Source organism: Chanodichthys erythropterus, chromosome 10, assembly GCF_024489055.1.
Source record: "Chanodichthys erythropterus isolate Z2021 chromosome 10, ASM2448905v1, whole genome shotgun sequence".
Lineage (NCBI taxonomy): Eukaryota > Metazoa > Chordata > Actinopteri > Cypriniformes > Xenocyprididae > Chanodichthys > Chanodichthys erythropterus.
In genome coordinates this window covers 39,152,699-39,175,887 of record NC_090230.1, presented here as the reverse complement: position 1 = coordinate 39,175,887, position 23,189 = coordinate 39,152,699, and the positions used below count along the sequence as shown (strand labels likewise).

Below are 23,189 nucleotides of genomic sequence, written 5' to 3'. Positions count from 1 at the left end.
ACACTAAACCATGGCAAATTGTCCATGTTATCACCATGAATGAAAATTAGAAATGTGGAGCTTTTTTAAAGTGTATTTTACATAGATTGTTGTTTTTATTTAAACCTATTTAAAAATATATATTTATTGATGTAAATTTAAAACATAAATGTCCCCAAAAACTGCATAAATATAGATTAAAAACATTAAAAGTGAGAAAAATTACTATATATATATATATATATATATATATATATATATATATATATATATATATATATATATATATATATATAATTTTTTTTTTTTTTTGGTTACAAAATCACATTTTATTGTCTGGGATCTCTGGAGTCCCCAACAGCCTGAGTGCACATTCCAAACGCACCGCTTACAAGGATTAAAAACACCAGTTTAAAACAAATTTTGCATTTAAGTGTTTAATTTTTAGAATCAACATTTCTATTAACAAAGCCATTAAGAAGCCTGGATTAGTTTTGATGAGAGGGCTTGTTGTAGAAGATGTTTCCTTTCAGCCGAGAGCTTCTCTGGGAAATGTGTAATGAAGCGAATTATCAGGTCACCTCTCTTGGACGGGCTGTTGGCTAGCGGCATTCCCTCCCCGGTCACAACCTTGGTGTACTGAGGGCTGTAGTATAGAGAAATTAAAATGAAACAGTCTTAAATATAAAAACTATGTTCAGAAGTTCTGTCGAGTATCATTTAAACATGCGGATCTGTGTATGTTAAAAAGAGAAAGCAATGTTTTACTCACTGCACAATGTCATTAATAGGGATGTTGAGAAGCCTGCCATCTAGTGTCTCAACTTCCACTGAGAAACCAGTCAAAGCCTGCAGATTTACCACAAAAACATATATTCAAAGACATAAAATGTACTAATAGTTACACTTATTAAACGTAAACTGTTTATTTTAATTATAAAAAGCGACATTTATAGCGGAACTATGTTAACATAATATTGAGAGACCCCAACCCATGTAGACAGAAAAGATGGAAAGCCTCTCTGGTCATAATCTATTAGAGCTAGAAAACATCTACATTTAAATGTGCTGAAATGCTATGTTAGTTACATTTCTGCTTGTGTTTCTCACCTTCTCAAGAGAAATATTTGCTGTGAAGTACAGATCATCATTTTGGCGGACAAAGCGCGGGTGATGCTTTTGACGTATGATGAACACAATATCTGCTGGAATGTTGTTTGGTCCCTGTGGAGAAAAAGATTCTATTCTGTGATGAACAAGATCAATTTACAATCATGACAAAATGAAATTGTGATAAAAATGTCATGCCTGGTCTCCCTCTTTTGGAAACGTGATCCGTGTCCCTTCGTTCCATCCTGCTTTTACAGTGAAGGTTAAAATTTTGTCCCTGATGCTGGACGTGTGTCCGTCTTCATTCATGACCTGTATCAAACATGTCTCTTTGCTTTAATTTCTCATGAGTCCATATGATTTTATCTGTACCCATCTGCAAAACTTACCCTACGGGATATCTTAATTTTTTTAGTGCATCCATAATAAAGGTCCTCCAATGCAAGATGAAGATCTCTCTCTATTGGTGGATCCTGTAGCTTTTCTTTTTTCCCACGCAGGCTCTGAAAAGCTGTGTTGACCTCACTGCCATCACCAGTGAAGAAATCTATGGAAGATGAGTAAGCAGATATTACCAATCAGAGCTTGGATTCTTCAAAACCCCACGGCATTATTATGAACACTGTATATTTATGACTTGATTGCACCAGATTGCCTCTTGAAATAAGGAATAATAACCCAGTTTTTTTTCATCCTATAATAATTACCTGCAAAAGGATTATCTCCTCCGAAAAACTGTCGGAATGTTTCATCTGCATTTCCATGGTAGACATATCCTGATGACCAGGCGCCATTCACTCCCAGCTCAGATGGGATTCCTCCTTTTAAACCCTCCTCTCCAAACTTATCATAAGTGGCCTTTTTCCGTGCTGCATTGGATGAGAATGACCTTCAACAAAATGAGGGCTGAACTGTGTTCTGTGTGCTGTTTCCTTATACAGTAGTACATTTTTGTACATTTCTTTGATCAAGTACATGAAAAATAATAAAAAAAGAATAACATTTACATGACACTTTAAAGCTGGGGTTTTCAAACTAAGTCTTTTCTGAAGAGACACAATCACTTTATATGATGAACAGAATTTAGGCTTTCATTCACATATAAACATTGATCAGCGAACATAAACAGAAGCTCAACCGTACATGCTTGACACACGAGAATGAACCTCATTGGCTCTTGCTGAAGCTCAAATGTGCTGCGTAAGACACAAGAATGGAGGGACAGAAATCACTCAGATTTTATTAAAAATATTATCATTTGTGTTGTGAAGATGAACGAAAGTCTGGGTTTAAAACGACATGAGGGTGAGTAAATGATGACAGAATTTTTATTTTGGGGTGAACTATCCCTTTAAGGGGGTGCTAGGGGGTCCAAAAAAAGAAAATGTAAATATGCAAATAAATTAATGAAATCAAATTATTAGATTTATTTATAAATTAATAATAAAATAGAAATAATATAATCATTACCATTTTGTTTTCTAAAGACTGGTCTGCAATTCATGAGATTAATAACAGTTACTTTGTTATATTTTATATGTTTCTCTCTGGTAGAAAAAAGGATTCAGATATTTAATATAATGTTATTAGTTAGGAATGTTAACATTATATTTAGGGGTTCATGTCATCATAATGTTTGAAAACCCCTGCCTAAAAGAACGTTCCTCTAACCTAACGTTAGTGTATATGGTTAAATTTTGGTTATTTTTTACCAAATCTTAATGTTACAGTGTTATGCAAAAGTTTGGGAACCCCTTGCAGAATCTGTGAAAATATGAACAATTTTAACAAAATTAACATTCACTGATGCTCCGGAAGGAAACATGATGCATTGAGATCTGGGGAGTGAAAACTTTTGAACAGGATGAAGATGTCCACATTTTTCTTATTTTGTTGAAATATCATTTTTTTCATTTAGTACTGCCTTTCGGAAGCAACAGAAGACACTTAAATGTTTGCCAGAAGACAAATTAAGTACAATGTTCCTTGATCTTCAAATTCAAATTAATGCATCGTGTTTCCTTCTGGAGCATCAGTGAATGTTTGAACCTTTTTTAACAGTTGTGTTTGAGTCCCTCAGTTGTCCTCAGTGTGAAAAGATAGATCTGAAAATTATATAGCAACTGCTGGAAATGGTTCAAATATGCAAAAAAAAAAAAAAAAAAAAAAAGCTTGAAAACTGAAGAATTTGCAGGAGCTGGAGGATTTTTCTGAAGAACAGAGCTCAGTTTAACTGCTCAGGACAAACAAGAGACTCATGAACAACCATCACAAAACAAAAAAACAAAAAACAAAAAAAAAAACAGTCGTGGATCATCAGGTAACCACACACAGTATTAATAACCAATGGTTCACAAACTTTTGAACAGGGTTATTTTCTTAATTTCATAAATTAATTTTTTGTCTTGTGGACTAAACATCTTTTATGCAAAATATATCAAAATAAAAAATAACATGCATTTGGTATGATCTCTCTTATTTTGTTAAAATTATTCACTGATTCTGCAAGGGGTTCCCAAACTTCCGCACAACACTGTATATGAATAGTCTTTTTCTTTCTATTATAACAAAATAATAAACTAACATGTGATAATAAGATCTTATACTCAACGTTCTGTCATGGTTATTTTTAGGTTTATTCTTATAACCATAAACTAGCCTGCCGGAACTTTCTGGGAAACAAAAACAATTGGGGATACAGATGGGATACACGTGGAGAAAGTAACGTTTTGTTGAACATCATAGTGCAGTTGCAGGTTTGTTTTTGTGGATGTATATGGCAGTTGTAGATTTATATTCTTTTGTCTTGTGAACTCACGGTCGCTCAGCACGTCAAACGCCTCCGCGAGCAGTGTGAAGCGCTCGGCGGCGCTCGCGTGGCTGCTGCTGCGCGGATGATGCTTCAGCGCGAGCCGCCGGTACCTGATACCGAAATAAAAACATGTTTTTATTAAAAAATTATTAAAGTTATTAAAAAAATCTGCTGCTAGCAAACGAGTCCTCAAAATGAAGGTAAACCATATCGTTGACTAGTTTTATCTGATTAGATATTTATAAAATTGACTAAACAAAACGTAACTTACGCCTTCTTTATGTCAGCATCAGTGGCGTTGCGGTTTATTTCCAAAATAGCGTAATAGTCTCTGCCCATGGCCTAATTGGTTATCAAACCCTGTCTTTACACTTTAAATATATCAAAGCACAAACGCAACCCAGGATTTCGTCAGTAGGAACGAACATTAGTTTACTGTTGTCAAAGGAGGTTGTTATGGAAACAGAGCCCGGAATTCTGGGTGATGTAGTCTTTCATTAAAGAGTGCTGAATTAAAAATATTCCGATAAAATTACAGCACTCACGTTAAAGGGATAGTTCACTCAAAAATGAAAATTCTGTAACACATCTTGCGCCCCCCCCCCATTTACTACCATAGTAGGAAAAATAAATACTATGGTAGTCAATGGAGGGCGAGATATGTTTGGTTACTCACATTCTTCCAAATATCTCCTTTGTGTTAAGCAGAACAAAAGAAATTCATACTGGTTTGGAACTACTTAAATGATGACAGAATTGTAATTTTATTGGTGAATTATCCCTTTAAGAGTGATTTTAAACTCCAGTGCATTCAAATCAACTTATAAAGCAAGGCTATGAAAAAAAAAAATGACTAGATATGGAAAACAAGATAATATAGTTTATTCATTACAGCACACACCAGGTAGAAAACTGTCTGTCATGGAAAAACACATGCCATTTCATATGGAAAACATTTTTAAATAATGTATTAATTATTAATTTTTGCAATAAGCCCCTCGAGCTCAGGCCTTGTTTTGAACCGGGCTTGAAAATCTGCTTCCGTGTGCTGAAAAAAGAAAAACAAAACAAATAAAGTCCGTGACAATTGATAGAAGTGTCATAAATGCAACAAGACAGATTAAAAAAAAATAAAAATAAAAAGAGCAGTGTCAATAATTATGAAGTGTAATTTTCTGACCTGCTTTATACAGAGCTGCACTCCCTCAGGCTGGTTCTTCAGAAGCACTTCCGCAAGTATGGGAAAAAGTGTTGCCTTCATTTCACTGATCTAAACGCACATCACCAATAAATCAGTTATAGACTACACGACATCTACAACAATCATAAAATGATGTAATTTATTCATACAACCAATCACAAGCTGCATTAACTCTACCTGAACCACACGCTCATGGGTTTTCAGGACTCCATCTAAATACATCTTAGTGCCTTGCTCCTGCATCACCATGACCTCTGTGCTTTTTGTAGGCAGGGCATAGCTTTAAAACACAAATAATTGAGAATTATTTTCACCGTTACCTTACAATAATTCATAGAACATTAAATGATGTATTGTTAATCATGACACATATATCGTCCTCTTGGAATTATAAGGTTCTATCTGACATTTTTGTCAAATATTCTTATTCTGTGACAACTTATTTACATTATGTTTTTTTTTTTATGTTGTGTTATATTTTGGGAATTTTTATTTAAAAAACAAAAAGGTTCTACCTACAAAGTCGAATGAAATTTGAAGCTCAATATCTCGAAAATGCTCACAATGCAGATAGAACTTACAATTCCAAGGGGATGATATATTATATGCCATATATATTAAAAACAACATGATTTTGAGAACATGTCTCGGTCTGTGTGCAATGCATAGGGATTTTAAAACAATAATATAATATAATATAATATAATATAATATAATATAAAAATAGCTCTCTCTCTATCCCACCATTCGTCGACTTTGATGTCCAAGTGACTGCAGAGATTGTGGATGTACTGGGAATAATGTTCCACTAGAGTCAGTTCATAACCAGAAACACACACATTCAGAACGCCAAACTCTGTGGCTGTCGCCGCTTTGATCTGCTTTGCCTGAATTTTATCCTTCTTCTTCTTTGGCTGGATAAAAACAATTTAGCATATGTTATTAAATGCTTAATTAAATTTAATGGCTTAAATTTAAACTTAAATTTTATACAGATGATGTACAAAACTTTAGGTCTTACCAATGCTTTTGGGAGAAGATGCCTGTATCTTCCAATACCATGTGTGGGCATTGATCTATACTGTCTGTTAGTCAGCAAAACACCTAATTGGACAGTTAAAAAAACACTTGATTACCATCAGTTAATAATTATATTTCAGGAAACATACATAAAAATGAAAATAAAACAGAGAACAACTGATTTTTTTTGCTCTTACCCAAAGGCATCTGTGTAGTTAACACTTGACTTCTGTGACATTAGAGAAAAAACAATGTATTATGTTTATTAACTTAACTATATTATATTATATTATATATTATACTATATTATATATTATATATATGTATATAAAATGACACTTACTGGACCGATGATGCTGCACACACTAACGCCCGTGTGTTCTGGAGCAGAAAAACCTGATGCAAAACAATCATAATATAATGTTTGTAAACAATGTAAAATTGCAATCATTCATTTAAATGTACAGTTCTGCTCTTCCTCTACGACCTTGGCACGTCAACAACATACACTACTGCAACAAACCGACAATTAATATGTCATACTGTAAATACCACACCTTATTCAGTAAATTATTCATCGTTTAACGTTGATATATAATTATCCAGTAGTAAAGTTTTAAAACAAGCATCCAAAACCAGTTAATATCATTAATATCAATCCGATAAGCGCATGTACTGCGCCGATCTTCTTCACGGAATCCAGCAGATGAATTTACGCTCGTTCGGCACATTGCTGCCACCTGCTGGAGCAAAAGCGTCACACGTGGAACAAGTTTGGAGATTGATGCAGGTTTTGTCTTCACATGCAGTTCAAATCTGTGTGATTTATTTTCTTTAGCATTCAGAAGTTATCATTAGGCTTAGAAAAACATTTTAAAATATTAAATATAAAAAAAAAAAATAGCTGAAAAGACAGCATTCACAAAACTGTTCTAATATCAAATGGTTCAAAACTAGCTATTTGAAATAATCGTAAATAACAACGGGCACAGAAAGCAAGCGTTAGTGTAATATATCCTCCATTTAAATATATTTGTATAATGTATTTAAATTGGGAACAACAGAGTAAGTTAATCCTGGAAAAATTCAAGGGGTAACGGAATGCGATGATGATGATGATGCAGGCATGACGCTGGGAACGTGACGTGGCGCCGGTGGCTCTCAGAGCTCAATCTAACTTGTTTGTAGTCCCGCCCTGTTACCACATATAGACAACATTCAGGATTCCGCTCGCTTGCTCAATAACTATTACATTTTCCGCTTGAAAAAAAAAAAAAAACGTTTAAAAATATTATTTATATTTGATTATTGACGCGAAAGAAGCCTGCTAAATTTATATTTCATTATAAAAAGACATCGCAGCAAGTGCAATGCTCAAAAGTCATACATTATAGATTAAATTATATTCATTTTGATATAAAGTTTAAATACTTGACCTTATTTGGCATCTACAGTACTACTATGTCATCATTAATTTGACGTATGTCATTGTGTTCTCTCTAATTCTATAGGCTGAGCTCAGCTGTCAATCACGTCTCTGTGAGTATCATGCTAGGTTGCGGCGCAGAACTGGGCCTGAATAGGAGGCTGAGAGTCTCAAACTGAACCGAATTACCGCTTTATTTTCTTGTTTAGAGCATTTTGATAGTTATAGCAACACATTAACACCCACATTAGGCCAACGGAACCGGCAGCATGTCTGCAGCAGGAGATTTCGGCAACCCGCTCCGCAAATTCAAGCTGGTGTTTCTAGGCGAACAGAGCGGTGAGTGCCGAACCGAACCGACCATACTGGGCTCTCTGTTTTAATGAGTGTGTGTTAGAGTTTGTGTGCGCACTATCTAAATGGAAATGTCTAAATATTTGTGTGTATGATGGAATATTTCTACATATTTGGATATATATTGCTATATGCTCACAAATCCAGTAAAACATGTCTGATAGTGATGACAACTTCAAATGTAATCACTTCAGCCCAAAACGGGTTTTTCTTTTAACCTTTTAATATCAACAGGTTTGTGAGGGTTTGGTTTAGGGGGTTAAGTTTTTAGCAAACATCATCACCGCCATATAAATCTGGTCTTGAACAGCTTTTCATATTCATTTCACAGTATATTTTTTGTCTGTCTCCTGTGTAAACATGATATTCTCATGTTTGAACGTGTTTTGCTGACATGCTGAATTTTCTGGATCTTGGCTATTGAACACTCATATTTCAAAGCTTAGGAGAACTAGCATGTTTTCATAGGTTATAAACCCCAACATTGCCTTTTAGACAACATTAAAGTCTTTGTATGAAGAGCCATTCCCCTTTCTGAGATATGTCAATGGCCTGTCAATCTCAAAAAATAAATAAAATAAAATCACTGGTCCCAGATTTCAACAGCACATCATGCCTGGTGCTTTGCAGGTTCTGTCTAAATCAGAAATCCATATAAAGCATAAAGAAAGATCATGTGGCATTATTTTGTAAACATTAGTAAGACTAGACCTGTGTAGAATCGTTTGGCCTTTCAAAACATTTGAGTAGGAAAATAGACATGGCAAATATTCACACTATTTGCATATATTTACATAGGCATAAACACATGCCTATGCATTTGTTCATTTCATTCATAGTTTTTAAATGAATCTATTACAAATTTACACGTTTCATCGGATGTGAATAAGAAATTAATGTGCACAGGTCTGCTTCAGTTTTGTTTTTAAAGTTATGCTTTTGGAATGACCCTGTGAAATAGACATTTAATTATGTAATTATTTGCATCTTTTCCTTCTGCATTCAAGAAAAATGTGTTAGCAATGAAAGTGATGAAGAAATGTCTTTGTGAAGATGTGACCTGTATGCCAGCAGCTTTTGTTCAAAGATATTTGTAATGTTTTGATAGTAACCAGTTAACTTTTCATTCAATTTTGCAGTGGGAAAGACGTCATTGATTACCAGATTTATGTATGACAGTTTCGATAATACCTATCAGGTGAGTGAATGTTTTTCTGACTCATTGGGTCATTTTAAACGGTCTTCTGATTTGTTTGGTTTCTGTTTTGGAGGTTTCTGATCAGTTGCCTGGATTATTGTCCTTTTAAGGAAAAGTTTTGTTGCTTTTCATTTGCAGGCGACAATAGGAATCGATTTCTTGTCGAAAACAATGTATCTTGAGGACAGAACAGTAAGTAAATATTTTTTGTTCTTCCAATAAATCGCATCCCTTTCAATGATTTGAGGGAACAAAATGCATGAAAATGTAAAGATTGTGACGTTTGGGATGCTATTGAATGATGACTTTTTGAATTTTTTTACATTTACATCTTACATTGGTCAATACTCTTTATGGCTGTACAATGTGTCATTTTTAAAAACATTGCAAGTGAATTTTATTGCAATTGATATAATGACTTGAATGTCATTGCTATTTTTTTAATATTGTTATAAGAACAATATTGTTGGATTGTTAATTTTCTTTGTTTACGGAAATGTTATTTTTATGATTATTGTAATGTTTACAACTTCTCCATACTGTGCAGCCATAGGATTTTTATTTGCTTTGTTGAACGTTGATTTGAACATTTAGTGAGATGATGTATCTGTAAAAGCCCAATATAAACTGCTCCATGAGAAAGTCCTGTGCCTCTCTCCTCCTGGTGTGTCCATTGCTTCAGCCTCCTTTCTCTCTGTCTTGCTCTTTCTCTCTCTCTAGTTATTTGTTCACATTTGTATGTTTTTTTTTTTTTTTTCTGTAAAGAATTGTTCTTCTTGATTGGTTTTGAGTGGGAATGTTTCACTCTGAAGATCTGCAGTCCTGATAACATAACCCAACCATAACCCATTCCATAACCCTAGGGCCCTATGAAATCCTTTTTAGTTTTTCCCAAATTCTGTCTTTTGCGTTTTATTTTTTTTCTGGATTCCTTTTTTCCTCTCTCTCCCTCAGTTTTAGTTTTTCTGATTTAATGCTTATATTAAATGTCAAAAAGCATGTTTAATTAATTAAAACCATGAAGCGTAAACAACTCAGCAACAATTTATTAAAAGTTGAACAAAAAATACATTTTAGTGCCCTATAAAATACTTTTTGTATTTTCTCAATTCTGTTTTCGTTTTAAATTTTCTGGATTCTATTTTAATGGTTTAATTACATTTTATTAATCAAAAAGCATGTCTATGTCAATTGAATTCACAAAAGTTTAACAAATTAATTTATTACTTTTTTTTTTAATAATAATAATAGGCCCTATGAAATGTTTATTTTTTTCAGAAATTCTTGTGTTGTGTGTTTTCTGGATTTATGATTTAATACGAATATATTATAAATAACATTGATAATCAAATGAAGGTGTAAAACATTAACACTTTTTTTAATATCTTAATGTTTAAATTTTTTTTTAAAAACATTAAAAAAAATTATTATTATCTTTTTGCAGTTTAATATTCACTGAAACTAATCAATATCACAATTTGATGTGCACAGCCCTACTTTTGATATATTCATCCAAAACATGCCAAATTGCATGACATTCCACGTTTTACGGTAAATTCCATTTTTATGACTGGATTCAGTGATTCTGAAACCATAGGGCCCTATAAACCTACTAACATGAGCCGATCTGGAGACTTTAATCCGTTCCCTAACCCAAATCCTGAGCTTGAGAAATCTTTTCGATCCACTTTGCTTTTTCTTATTTATTAAATTTCATTCCACTCCTTTATCTTTTTTCCCCCTTTGAACGTTTAATTTCTCCTCTTTTTTTTCCTTTATTCCCCTCTTTTTCTTTTTTTTGTTCTCCATTCACACAGATCAGGCTGCAGCTTTGGGACACAGCAGGACAGGAGCGTTTCCGTAGCCTCATTCCCAGTTACATCAGAGACTCTGCTGCTGCTGTTGTAGTTTACGACATCACAAGTAGGTATCTGAGACCCGCTCTACGTCCAGTTCCCCTCCTCTTACCTCTTCCTCTTCCCCTTTCTCCCCTCTCTCTCTCTCTCTGTCTCTCTGCTGGAACTCTGGTGCTAAAATATTTGGTCAGGTGCGGCTGCAGCTGTGGGACACAGCAGGACAGGAACGCTTCCGCAGTCTGATTCCCAGCTACATCCGGGACTCTACAGTTGCCGTGGTAGTCTTTGACATCACAAGTGAGTGTGGATCCTCGACGGGAGAACTTAAGGACGGGGAAGGATGTCTGTCATCTCAACGCAGTCTCTTTTTGTTTTTGTTTCACATCCTTTGAGTTTTTTCCTGTGGTTTCATTCTTTTTGTCTTCTCTCTTATTTTTTTGCAACATGTTTTTTGCTTTGCAATTGCAGTTCAGTGCTAAATACTTCATAGACCTTTGTTTTAAAGTACATGCATATCTTTTCATTTAAAGGTTAACAGGCCATTGTTTTATTAGCAGCTAAAGTGTAGCGCAGATATATACGTTTTTAAAAAAAAAAAGGCTAAATATTACCTTTTTACAAAAAGAATGCCGAATACAGATTAATGTCCAATAAAAATACAAATCGCTAGTACATTTTTGGTAGAGGTGGCCAAAAGTTAATTTTACACCCCCAGCACTCAACATTCACTGGTCCCACCATAAAAGAATGATACATTTTTATTTTTAACAGTACATACTTATATTTGCTAGAAATATTTACATTTTTAATTTAATGTTAAATGTTATGTTTTCTTTTTTATTATTCATATAATAAAGTAATTTTAATTATTTATAAAAAAGAAAATATGCATTCATTCATAATTTTACAGACTGATAAAATGTAGTTGATGTAGATGAAAGATGATTTGTCGTCTTTTTTTTTCTGTAGACTGAGTTCCTGTGACACATTCATGAGCACAGAGTCGCTTCCAGCTTTAGAACTTCCTTCTGTCTTTCCTCTTATTTTATCCTTGTGTTTTTTTTCTACCTGCAAGTTGTGTCTGCTTGTCTATGATCCTGGGATTCCCCCATAGACCCCTTAAGGCTCATCTTAAGTATTAACCCAATGTCTCTGAAATCCCCTCAACAGATGTCAACTCGTTCCAGCAGACCACCAAATGGATCGATGATGTCCGAACAGAAAGGGGAAGTGATGTCATAATCATGCTGGTGGGAAACAAAACAGATCTTGCTGATAAACGGTTCGTTTTAAATGATTTCAACCTTTTAGGAACATTATGATTACACAATTGCTGTTCTTTTGAACTTTGTATTTATCAGAGAATCCTTAAAAAAATGTAGTTTGCACAAATATTTTAAAGGGTAAGTTCACCCAAAAATGAAAATTCTGTCATTAATTCCTCGCCCTCATTTTGTTCCAAACCTGTGAGACCTTTGTTCATCTTCGGAACACAAATTAAAATATTTTTGATGAAATCTGAGAGGTTTCTGCTCCCCCATAGAAAGCAACACTTTTACCACTTTCAAGGCCCAGAAAGTTGGTAAAGACATCGGTAAAATAGTCAACATGAGTACAGTGGTTCAACCTTGATTTTATGAAATGACAAGAATACTTTTTGTGCACTTTATAAAAAAAAAAAAAAAAAATTAAAATAGGAAAAACTTTTAAATTGTAATATTTCACAATATTACTATTTTGAGTGTATGTTTGATCAAATATTTATTTTCAAAAATGCAATACTTCATAAAAATAACATATTTATCCATTGACAAAGCATATTTATGAATTTGCACAAACTAAAACTTAATACTTTAATCTGCTCAAAATCGCTAAATATCTGCTGATTAGTCAGTCTGGCTGTTTTATCGGTCTATCTCTAGTATTAAAGAAATCTGTGGGAAAATAGTAATGATTACATGTGTTTTTGGGCTCATTTCAGGCAAGTTTCTATCGAGGAAGGAGAAAGGAAAGCCAAAGAACTGAATGTAATGTTTATTGAAACTAGTGCTAAAGCCGGATACAATGTCAAACAGGTGAGTGTGACTGAGATTTGACTTGATTCAAAAGTAGAAGTGCTTTAATGATTGAGAATCAATCTCTGAATCTTTCGAATGATTATTCGAAAAACAGCATTACTGAACATTTCTCTCATATCAGTGTATTCAGACGCATCCAGATGATTAAATATTCAACTTTTCTGAATGCAAACACAAACACTGCTTGTTTTTCCTGATCCTGGTGTGAGAGTTTAATATGGGGCTTGTGTTTGTCTCCTTTAGCTTTTCCGGCGTGTAGCAGCAGCTCTTCCTGGTATGGAGAGCACACAAGACAAGAGCAGAGAGGACAGTATCCTACACAAATATATGCATACATATTTACATTCACTGCCTGGCCAAAAAAAGTTGCTGGTTGGATTTAAAGGGATAGTTCACCCAAAAATGAAAATTTTGTCATTTACTCCCCCATAAGTTGTTCCAAACCTGTATGAATTTCTTTGCTCTGCTGAACACAAAAGAAGATATTTGGAAGAATGTTTCAGATCTCGCCCCCCATTGACTACCATAGTATTTATTTTTCCTGCTATGGTATGGTCAATGGGGGGCGAGATCTGCTTGGTTGTAGTGTTGTCAAAAGTACCGACTTCGGTACCTAGTCGGTACTGAAATTTAAAAAACGTGAAGCTTTGAGCGCTGTTGAGTGGATTCGTAAACATCTCTGATTGGCCGTTGTTTTCACGGCTCATCGGATATGTCTGTGATAGGCTTCAATGATCAACGCTGTAAAAACGTTGTAAATCGTCATCAATTAATCTCTTCACTAAGCGCTTACACAGATATACACGGGAGCGTTTGAAAGCAGGCGTCTATCGCGGATCGGTCCACTGTTAGACACCTGCTTTCAATCGCTCACGCTCCCACTTTCAAAACGCTTTCAAATTCAAACACTTCCGTGTGCTTTCAAATGCTCCCATGCGTTGATCATTGTAGCCAATTGCAGGCATATCCGATGAGCGCGTCAACACAATGGCCAATCAGAGGTGTTTACGAATCCGCTCAACAGCGCTCAAAGCATCACGTTTTTAAAATTTCAGTACCGATAGGAACCGAAGTGGGTACTTTTGACAACACTACTTGGTTACAAACATTCTTCCAAATATCTTCCTTTGTGTAAAACAGAACAAAGAAATTCATACAGGTTTGGAACAACTTGAGGGTGAGTAAATGACAAAGTTTTCATTTTTGGGTGAACTATCCCTTTAAATAGGCAAACACTTAAGTCTATGACATTATTATGTCTCTGGCATGTTATGTTTAGCAACAGCTGTTCTAACCCAATTGATCGAGTGTGTAGCTTTTCATTTCTTAAACAACCATGTATTAAGACACATCACGTCCATATTTCAGGATGACAATGTCAAGATTCATCAGGCTCAAATTATGAAAGAATGGTTGGGAGGGAGCATAAAGAATCATTTTCATTTGAGTCCAGACCTTAATGTCATTAAAAGTCTTTGGGATGTGCTGGAGGAGACTTTCCAGAGTGCTCACCTCTTGCATTGTCAGTACAAGATCTTGACCAAAAATTGATGCACCTCTTGATGGAAAAACATCACGACATTTATTTCCATCAAGAAGTGCATTAATTTTTGCTAAAAGCTGTCTACACTGAACGCGCCAAGTGTTGCTGTGTAACACACTACATATTTTTTCCTTAATTCCTTTTTCCTTCAGTGATCGACATAAAATTAGAAAAGCCACCAGAGCAGCCGGTCAACGAAGGCGGCTGTTCATGCTGAGGCTTCAGTCGACATTTCTATGCCGTGTCTCTTATTGTCGCTCTTTCAGACGCTCACAGTTGCACTCACAGCATCTCTCTGGATATTCTGCAGAAGCTCCGCCCACCCGGGAGGAGTCGAACACTACCTGCCCATCACCCTCGCTTCCACTGACCCACTCAAATGACTTTAAAATTCGAAAGCACAACGTGGATGTGTATGATGTTGCTTTTCTATTAATAGTTTCCGTTAATCGTACACCTTTTGTGGTGGTTTTGTTTTTCACTCTCAAAACGCTTTATAAAGTGTTGTTTTTGTCCATGTTTCGTTTTATGTGAAATTATACTTATATTACTGTAATAATGACGTGAATAGGAACAAACCAAGTTATATAAATTAAAAATGACAATAAGGAGAAGGATATCCAGATTTGAATATGCGATGACTATAAACGTCGTTCCATAATGACGGTGCAGAGATGGACAAAAGGTTTACAGAGTGTTTTTGGAAATTTCCAAGTCTAGTTTTCAGCACATGTGGCTAAAGCGCGTTGAATCTGTGACGCTGCTGATGTCTCCTTTTCAGAAGGAAGAAAGGAAAGTGTAAAAACAAATGTTTTTGGAGTTTGCGAGGATCAAGTGCTGCTTTTAGCTCGGTTGCCGCTCAAGCATTGTGCTTTTTTTTTCTGCTTAGATGTCATATTATTTGATTTCCTTCCATCTTATTTTGAGCATTAGAAAGCCAATAGCTTAGTCAAAGAGATATACAGTTATTGTAAAGAAATATGTATATTAAGGGAATTATCAGATCCGGTTTAACAGATAATATGCAGCTGTTGCCTTCAATGGTTTGTTTTATTGGGCTTCCACTGGTTTGTTTTTTATTAGCATTGTAAAGTTTGATTTATTTTAATAATGACACACTAGATGTGGTTTGTTTTCTTCTTGATTTGTTGAATCAACCATGAACCCTAATATTTATTTGTAATATCTTTGTTTTGAACACTGTTTGGTTTTTCATAATTCATAGACAGAGTCGTTGAGATATTCTGGCCTAAGCAGCTGTCACATTTGTTTTTAAATGTACAGTGATATTTTGGCCCCAGACTGATCTAAACGTTTCTAAGAGTTAGTGTATTGTGTATTTTTTTCTTGTTTTCTTTAAACGGTCTCATACATTTCAAATGGATTTTAACCAGTTTTGTCAGGCAGTGCTGCTTGACGCCAATGCTCATTATTTGCACTGCTAAAATTGGCCAGCATCTTGAGACATCCCTAATAAAAACTTTATTTAGCAAGTGTTTTTTGTGTTTGTTTTGATTGGTGGATATATAACTAATAAATGTGCAGAGCAGAAAATTTTGATGTACAAACACAGAAAATGAAATTCCAAATGTTTTGTGCTTCTGTGTGTGGTAGCAGCTTTTTATTTATTTATAAATGTTGCACAACAATGTAACTTTATACATTTGCAAGGTAGTACATTAGCGCATAAACAGGCCAGGTGCAAATGCTGCTCTGCCTCCTCTAGTGGTCAGTCGTGAGAACTGATTCCATTATGCAGCCTTCATCATTGAGGCATCTCAGAGGCGTTTCTCAAATCCTAATTATAATGAATACATTCAGCTTTTGGTGGCTATTTCTGCATCATATTTTGCATATCCACCTTTTTCCTAACTAGCCTACTGAGATTACGAGAGGCACTTCCGGTTTGGGAAAGATCCCCTCACTGAAAGAGATCATTTCAAAATAATCATATGGTTACACTACAAATAATACTTATCCGTCAGGTTGACTGAATTGCACCCAGTTTTTGAAAATGCTTATTATTGCGCTCATGAAGCAACCTTTCGCTGATTGTTTACAGTTTAACAGAAGTTACTCCCATAATTTGCGCACAGCATCATGGGCCGTAGGAAAAAGGTGGATAGAAAATTCCTATAAACACACAAGTTTCTTCTATTTGGAGAGCAATCAAAGGTCTGCCGGTCACTCCCAAACCTCATGCTAGTTAGAAAATGTTTTGGAGCTATTTATAAATACAAATAGTAGATATCTGACAAAATAAATATAAATTATGGACAAAACTGAACAAATTTGCAAAGCTCTACATGTACATTATACACAAAGCAGAATCATAACGGCAAGAAAATGCAACCTTAGCTATGTGCAGAATTATTCTATAGATAAGTTATAGAAATATCTGTTGATATTTCACATATTAGAAAAAAAAATCAGTTCAACAGTCCAGTTTTGAAGCAGCTAGAATCCCTCTTTTACACATTGAATGCCCAGTGAGTTTAAAACAGCTGCAGCTATTCTCATATTTACATATTTATATGCAGGAACAGGAGCGTTTGCTTTCGCTGAGCATTATGGATGTCTCTTCCAGTGTATTCTTTCATCCAGCTATCTGACTGGTCCTCAGCAGAACCAGAAAGGCATCCATAGAAGTGAACGCATTGCTGCACCCGCAGCCATTCCAGCCAGGAGTCCCAATGCAATCTGCTCTCCGAAATTGTCATCAGATTCTCTGTGCACCCAGACATGCTGAGTTCCTACATGGAAGCACATCAGGGGTTTTTTTGGAACATAATTAAAAAAAAAAAAAAAAAACATTTAAAACAAAGAGATAACTTTACAACAAGGTTCCACTGTTAACATCAGTTAATTAGTTAATATGAACTAACATTGAAATATACCTAAAGCATTATTATTCTTAATATTTCCTAATACATTATTAAAATCAGTTGTATCTAACAGTGTTGGGAAAAGTTATTTTATTAAGTAATGTGTTACAGTATTGCGTTACTCCCTAAAAAAGTGATTAATTACCTTAGTTACTTATAATGGAAATTTATGGGCTACATTACTTTTGCGTAACTTTTTCTCACCTGGACTGGACTTTGTTGTTTGTTTTTTAATAACAAAAAAGTTCTATTTTTGTCAAACCAGAAGTGAAATTTATAAGCCAAATTTACTCCACTCCAGTAGAGGGCGCAGCTCAAACAAACCTTTCAGCTGTGCTGCCATTCTGGATAGCAGAAGTATAGGACTGCGGGAGAAGAAAGTGCATCACTCTTGCTATAGCAATAAAAACAAAAATATTAAACACAATTGTGATGTTTAACTAAAGTAATTTTTGCTTATTAGTATGGGTGAATTAGATCATTGAATGTCAGCAGCAAAAACATTGGTTAATAAAGTGAGATTAAATACATAAAGTATATATGTGTTATTTAACATATTTAATTATTGCAGGTTTGCGTAATATTTTGAGTTTGCATTTCACTGTTTCACTGCATCCATTTTGAGGAATACTGAATCTGTTTTTGTGCAAGTGAGCTGAGTAAATGTTCACATTTAGTCTAGAACTACAATAACCGTCATGTTCACACACAACACCTCTGCACTTACTCCCGATTTCTCTCAACATGGGGACAGGAGAGCTGTCAGTCTATAAACTGGAAAACAAAGTAACTTGCGTTACTTATTTGAAAAAGTAACTCAGATATTTTGTTGTAAATTTAAAAATTATGCATTACTGAAGTTACTGAATAGTTACTTTAAAAAAGTAATCTGATCAGTAATCTGATCATGTGACTCGCATTACTCCCAACACTGATAACTAATGCTAGCAAAGAATAATAAACACTGTAATGAATGTATAGCTCATTGTTAGTTAATATTAGCTGATGCATTAACAAATGTTAACTAATGGAACCTTATTGTAAAGTGTTAACAAAATATCTAAAATAATATTCTGCACAATTTCTTCAGTGAATTGTTCAATTCTATTTTCAGTTAAATTATCAGCTGATAATATACATTTCAATGAAAATATTGTAATTGAATAAATAAATATTTTAACTAGTGGACTTTTGGAGACAAATGTCCTTTTTTAATAAAAATTACTTTTGAACTGAATTTTCTGATTGTTCAGCACTTTGAGCTATTAAAGTAGTTGTTAAGTGCTTTATTAACAAAGAAAATGAATGAATGAACAGCATGCTTATATGGTTGCAATAATACTACTGAATTATCAATGGATTATATCAATGTATATAAAAAAAAATGCAATAACCATTTAACCATAAATAACTTTTAGAATGAGGGATGTGTTTGTATATTTACCTCCACACCCTGTACCTGGCATGATGTAAACTGCATTATGACTGTCAATCGGAACGGTCTGGTAAGTATCGTCATAGGGATTGTATGTGAAAACCTGTGAAAGTGAAAAGAAATGTGAATTGAATCAAATATTAAAGCAAATATAGAAAACCATCCTGTATGTAAAGAATAACACTCACTGGATTTCTTTTCGCCTCCATGAGCGTGAGTTTCCATGCCCTGAAAAGTGATTGAATGGAAATAAATAAGATGGTTAAGTGGGTGGGGCTTCATTTGATGTGGGAGGGGTTAAAGGGTTAGTTCACCCAAAAATGAAATTTCTATCATTTATTACTCACCCTCATGTCATTTCACACCCATAAGACCTTCGTTCATCTTCAGAACACAAATTAAGATTTTTTTTATATATAAAATCCGATTGCTCAGTGAGACCTGCATTGCCAGCAAGATAATTAACATTTTCAATGCCCAGAAAGCCACTAAAGACATATTTGAAACAGTTCATGTGACTACAGTGGTTCAACGTTAATGTTATAAAGTGACGAGAATACTGTTTGTGCACCAAAAAAAACAAATAACCACTTTATCCAACAATATCTAGTGATGGACGATTTCAAAACACTGCTTCATGAAGCTTTGAAGCTTTTCGAATCTTTTGATTTGAATCAAAAAGTATTCTCGTCACTTCATAATATAAAGGTTGAACCACTGTACTCACATGAACTGTTTTAAATACGTCTTTAGTTGCTTTCTGGGCATCTGAAAGTGTTAACTGTTTTGCTGTCAATTGAGGCCTCACTGAGCCATCGGATTTCATCAAAAAATATCTTCATTTGTGTTCAGAAGATGAACAAACGGCATGAGGGTGAGTAATAAATGACAGAATTTTCATTTTTGGGTAAACTAACCCTTTAAGTCAAAATGCCAAAGGTCAAGACTTACAGTGCCTCATCTTCACTGTTGGCACACAGGACCAGCGTAGATCCATCCCTCAGATAAACAACCAGTAGATTCTCTCGGGGGTGACTCTCAGGTGGACATACACCTGCAGGACACAGTTACAACACCATTAAAGTACTTTCATAACATGCACTTTCTACATGACTGCATAAATAAGTTCCTTCCTACCTGCACACTCCAGTCCAGACTTCACATTCACACAGCTGGCCTTCAGATTGACTCTGGTCTCATAGTCTCTTCTGGATTCAGATTTGTAAAAAACAAAACTCCCATCTATCCACAGGTCACACCAGTTCAGCTTCCAGCGTTTGAGGACTGAAGCTGTAAACGTTTTTAACAAAAATATTATGGAGTATCTGTCTTCATTTCCATTGTCTTTTCACAGACAAACTATTCTCTACAGCTTCATGCTATGTTTAAAAATAAAGGTTCTTTATTGCATTGATGGTTCCATGAAAAAACGTAACTTCCATAAAACCTTTCCACTACACAAAAGGTTCTTTATAGTCGAAAATTTTTAGCGATTAAATTAGCAAAATTAGAACTTTTTTAAGAACTTTTCACTGAAAGGTTATTTGGGAAATCCGAAATGGTTCTTCTATTGCTTTGCTGAAAAAAACAGTGTCTATTTACACTAAGTGCAAATAGCATCCCTTGTTGGCAAATGCTATTTACATTAGCTCCGCCCACCAATGTCTGGTTAGGCCACTCAAATTTTAAAAAAGACACCCTGAATTCAACATCTTCAGTAAAGTTCTTTGGCAGTAGCGAGTAAGGCTTGCAGATCTGGCTTTTAATGCAATCGGTGCGGTTTCGTATCCGCCTTTTGCCAGGCTTGCATTTATTTTCAATAAAAATGAAAATAATGTTCTAAAGTGGAAATAAACTGTAAACAAGTGTTTAATAATATTAAAAGTGTTTATTGGGTAGGGTTAGGGGGAGGTGTAGGGAGGGTTTTTAATTCTCCCAATAAGGCAGCATCCATTTAATAATTTTAATAAATATAATCATTTAGACTTTATGATATTATTGCATCCTGTTAATGTACAAAAATACTGAGATGCAAATAGTATCTGCTAATATATAGCATCTAATTACCATTTACTCTTATTACAAAGAAAAAACTGATACTTTTACATGGTGTAAATAGAATCTATCACTATTTTCACCTAGTGTAAATAGCATATCGCTAAGAAAATGCTATTGTTACTTAGTGTAAATAGCATCTATCACATCTATAGTATCTACATGTTTTAATAGACAAGGGAACAACTGTTGATATATCGCTAAGAAAATATGCTATTTTCACTCACAGTGCAAATAGCTTCTTTCCAAATAAAAAAAACCCTTTTGGAACCATTACTCCAATAATAACTGATTCTTCGATTCAGAGCCATTGGGAATCGAGAGTCCACTCCAAGTTTCATCACCTACAGTAGCTTATTACACCATCCCGGAAGAGCCTTCAATGAACAAATATGAATGGAATCAAAAGATTCAGTTGACTGGAATGAACTAAAATGCCTACTACTAGCTGCCATTTTAATTCATTCCAGTGAATCTTTTGATTCCGTTTATATTTGTTCATTGATTTTTTTTATTTGAATGTTCCTGTAGGTCACACTTGTAGCTGGCAGCAGTGAGCGTGTTTAAGCATGTTATAAGTAAGACATTGAATCATTCAATCAACAGATTCCTTCAAAATCATTGTTCAGAAAGTCACATTCAAAACACCATGACAATAGGCCTACTAATAATGACTGTCATGCTAAATGATCATAAGTACCTGATTGTTGAAAGCAATTCTTGTGTTTTGAATAATATATGAATAAACATAACATATGCTTTATCACAAAGGCTTCCACTGAAGTTAGCACTAGGAACTAAAACTTCTCAAAGATGTTACTAGACTATGTGCTAACAAAGAATAGACCTATATTTATTTTTAATAGAGAATATAAAGATCACTTAGTCATTTATATTACCAGTCATACTATTGTATTGCATATTTTATTTTAAGAATCGAGCTTGGAATTCTAAATGGGGAGAATATTAGTTCTTAAGTTGTTATTTTAAATGTGTTATTTTAAATGCAGTTATCATTTCTTTTTAAATTAATGCGCCATTTGGGATTTCTCTAGGTGAGTGTACAGAACAACCTGAAGTCTATAACTAACATCTACTGTTCTGTAACACTGACCGTAAGAGGATTATTACTGTAAACAGTGTCAGACTCTGAGTTTCATAACAGACCTTCTGGAACAGTCATTTTATTTAATATAATGACTATATATATATATATATATATATATATATATATATATATATATATATATATATATATATATATACACACATATATATACACACACATATATACTTTGAAATGGGAAATATCACTGTCAGCAGAAATGTACTGTCAAAAAAGCACTCAACAGACAAATTTGTATTATATTTGTGCTGTTCAATACTTATACACATCCTAATATCAAGTTTTTTCCAATTTAGATAATTTAACTTTAATTTAAATGAATTTAAATGTCTGGAAAATGTCAAAAGCAACTGCACTTTGTTTTCTTTCTTCTTCTTTTTTTTTTTTAAGACAAAATATTCACACTAGGTTTGTTTCTTCCACAATTGTTTTGCTAAAAACTTAAATTACTTCCATTTCTTGATATCTCTTTACAAAAATCTTTCTATAAAAGTATATAAATGAATAATCTTCCACTTACACTGTCTCCAGAGCAAGCCAGATTTGAGCAGAGCCATTGTTCAGTCAGCTGCCACAAGAGCAATAGAAATATTCCCAATGTTGTGGTGCTTGTTTGACGTGACGGCAGAGTTTGCGAGTTTTGTTTGTGAGTGATGACAGTGACTGTAAGACGTCTCAGCAGTCGGAGGGGGTTGTATTGCTGGAATAGTTTGATGACTCTTCTTCTAATCCTTTAAACAGGCCAAAGTGAAGCTTCACTTGACCAGTAATCTCAGATTACAGCACCATGTGAGTTAGTACTGGTCATCTGTGGAATATTCTCTCCCTTTCTTAAGTTACTCAATCTACTTAATGTTTTTATGTGTAATATTAAGTCTATATAATTAATCCTGTTATCAGTGTAGCACTGTTGACATCAATTTTTAAACCTGATCACATTAAAATCTCACTTTTGGATAAACAGACTACCCTTAAACCTAAAATGCACCTTATTGTATTTTAAGATTTGATTTAATGTCGTCCCTACAGACTCAGCAAATCATGTTCACTCACATAGCCTACCTTAATCTCACCCTTAGCTAAATTTAGCAAACATTGAGGAGGTGAAGCA

The 23,189-nt window shown here is 34.4% G+C and overlaps 4 protein-coding genes across 6 annotated transcripts; 1 reads left to right on the top strand and 3 right to left on the bottom strand.

Moving 5' to 3' along the window:
* Positions 1-444: 444 nt before the first annotated feature.
* dnajb13 (DnaJ heat shock protein family (Hsp40) member B13) lies at positions 445-4,333 on the bottom strand. Its single transcript, XM_067399141.1, has 8 exons — positions 4,173-4,333; positions 3,908-4,011; positions 1,797-1,958; positions 1,479-1,636; positions 1,288-1,401; positions 1,090-1,203; positions 752-828; positions 445-625 (listed from the first exon to the last, which is right to left on the bottom strand). Exons 1-8 carry the CDS (start codon positions 4,238-4,240, stop codon positions 454-456), a joined length of 969 nt encoding a protein of 322 aa, XP_067255242.1. The 5' UTR covers positions 4,241-4,333; the 3' UTR covers positions 445-453.
* A 435-nt stretch (positions 4,334-4,768) lies between these two features.
* mrpl48 (mitochondrial ribosomal protein L48) lies at positions 4,769-6,812 on the bottom strand. Its single transcript, XM_067397677.1, has 8 exons — positions 6,680-6,812; positions 6,466-6,518; positions 6,320-6,351; positions 6,124-6,206; positions 5,847-6,016; positions 5,280-5,382; positions 5,082-5,171; positions 4,769-4,949 (listed from the first exon to the last, which is right to left on the bottom strand). The coding sequence occupies exons 1-8, from the start codon at positions 6,698-6,700 to the stop codon at positions 4,872-4,874; spliced, it is 630 nt and encodes a 209-aa protein (XP_067253778.1). The 5' UTR covers positions 6,701-6,812; the 3' UTR covers positions 4,769-4,871.
* An 855-nt stretch (positions 6,813-7,667) lies between these two features.
* On the top strand, positions 7,668-15,819 carry rab6a (RAB6A, member RAS oncogene family). 2 transcript variants are annotated; one of them, XM_067397680.1, is made up of 8 exons: positions 7,668-7,887; positions 9,042-9,100; positions 9,239-9,292; positions 11,148-11,253; positions 12,127-12,238; positions 12,938-13,031; positions 13,278-13,344; positions 14,730-15,819. In XM_067397680.1, the coding sequence occupies exons 1-8, from the start codon at positions 7,818-7,820 to the stop codon at positions 14,792-14,794; spliced, it is 627 nt and encodes a 208-aa protein (XP_067253781.1). In that variant the 5' UTR covers positions 7,668-7,817; the 3' UTR covers positions 14,795-15,819. The 2 variants fall into 2 exon arrangements, with proteins under 2 accessions (XP_067253781.1, XP_067253780.1); XM_067397679.1 differs by lacking the exon at positions 11,148-11,253 and adding an exon at positions 10,918-11,023.
* Positions 15,820-17,196: 1,377 nt separating this feature from the next.
* Positions 17,197-22,635, bottom strand: plekhb1 (pleckstrin homology domain containing B1). 2 transcript variants are annotated; one of them, XM_067399139.1, is made up of 6 exons: positions 22,599-22,635; positions 20,035-20,187; positions 19,849-19,951; positions 19,086-19,125; positions 18,907-19,000; positions 17,197-17,330 (listed from the first exon to the last, which is right to left on the bottom strand). In XM_067399139.1, the coding sequence occupies exons 1-6, from the start codon at positions 22,633-22,635 to the stop codon at positions 17,197-17,199; spliced, it is 561 nt and encodes a 186-aa protein (XP_067255240.1). The 2 variants fall into 2 exon arrangements, with proteins under 2 accessions (XP_067255240.1, XP_067255241.1); XM_067399140.1 differs by having other exon boundaries at positions 18,922-19,000.
* Between the last annotated feature and the right edge of the window lie 554 nt (positions 22,636-23,189).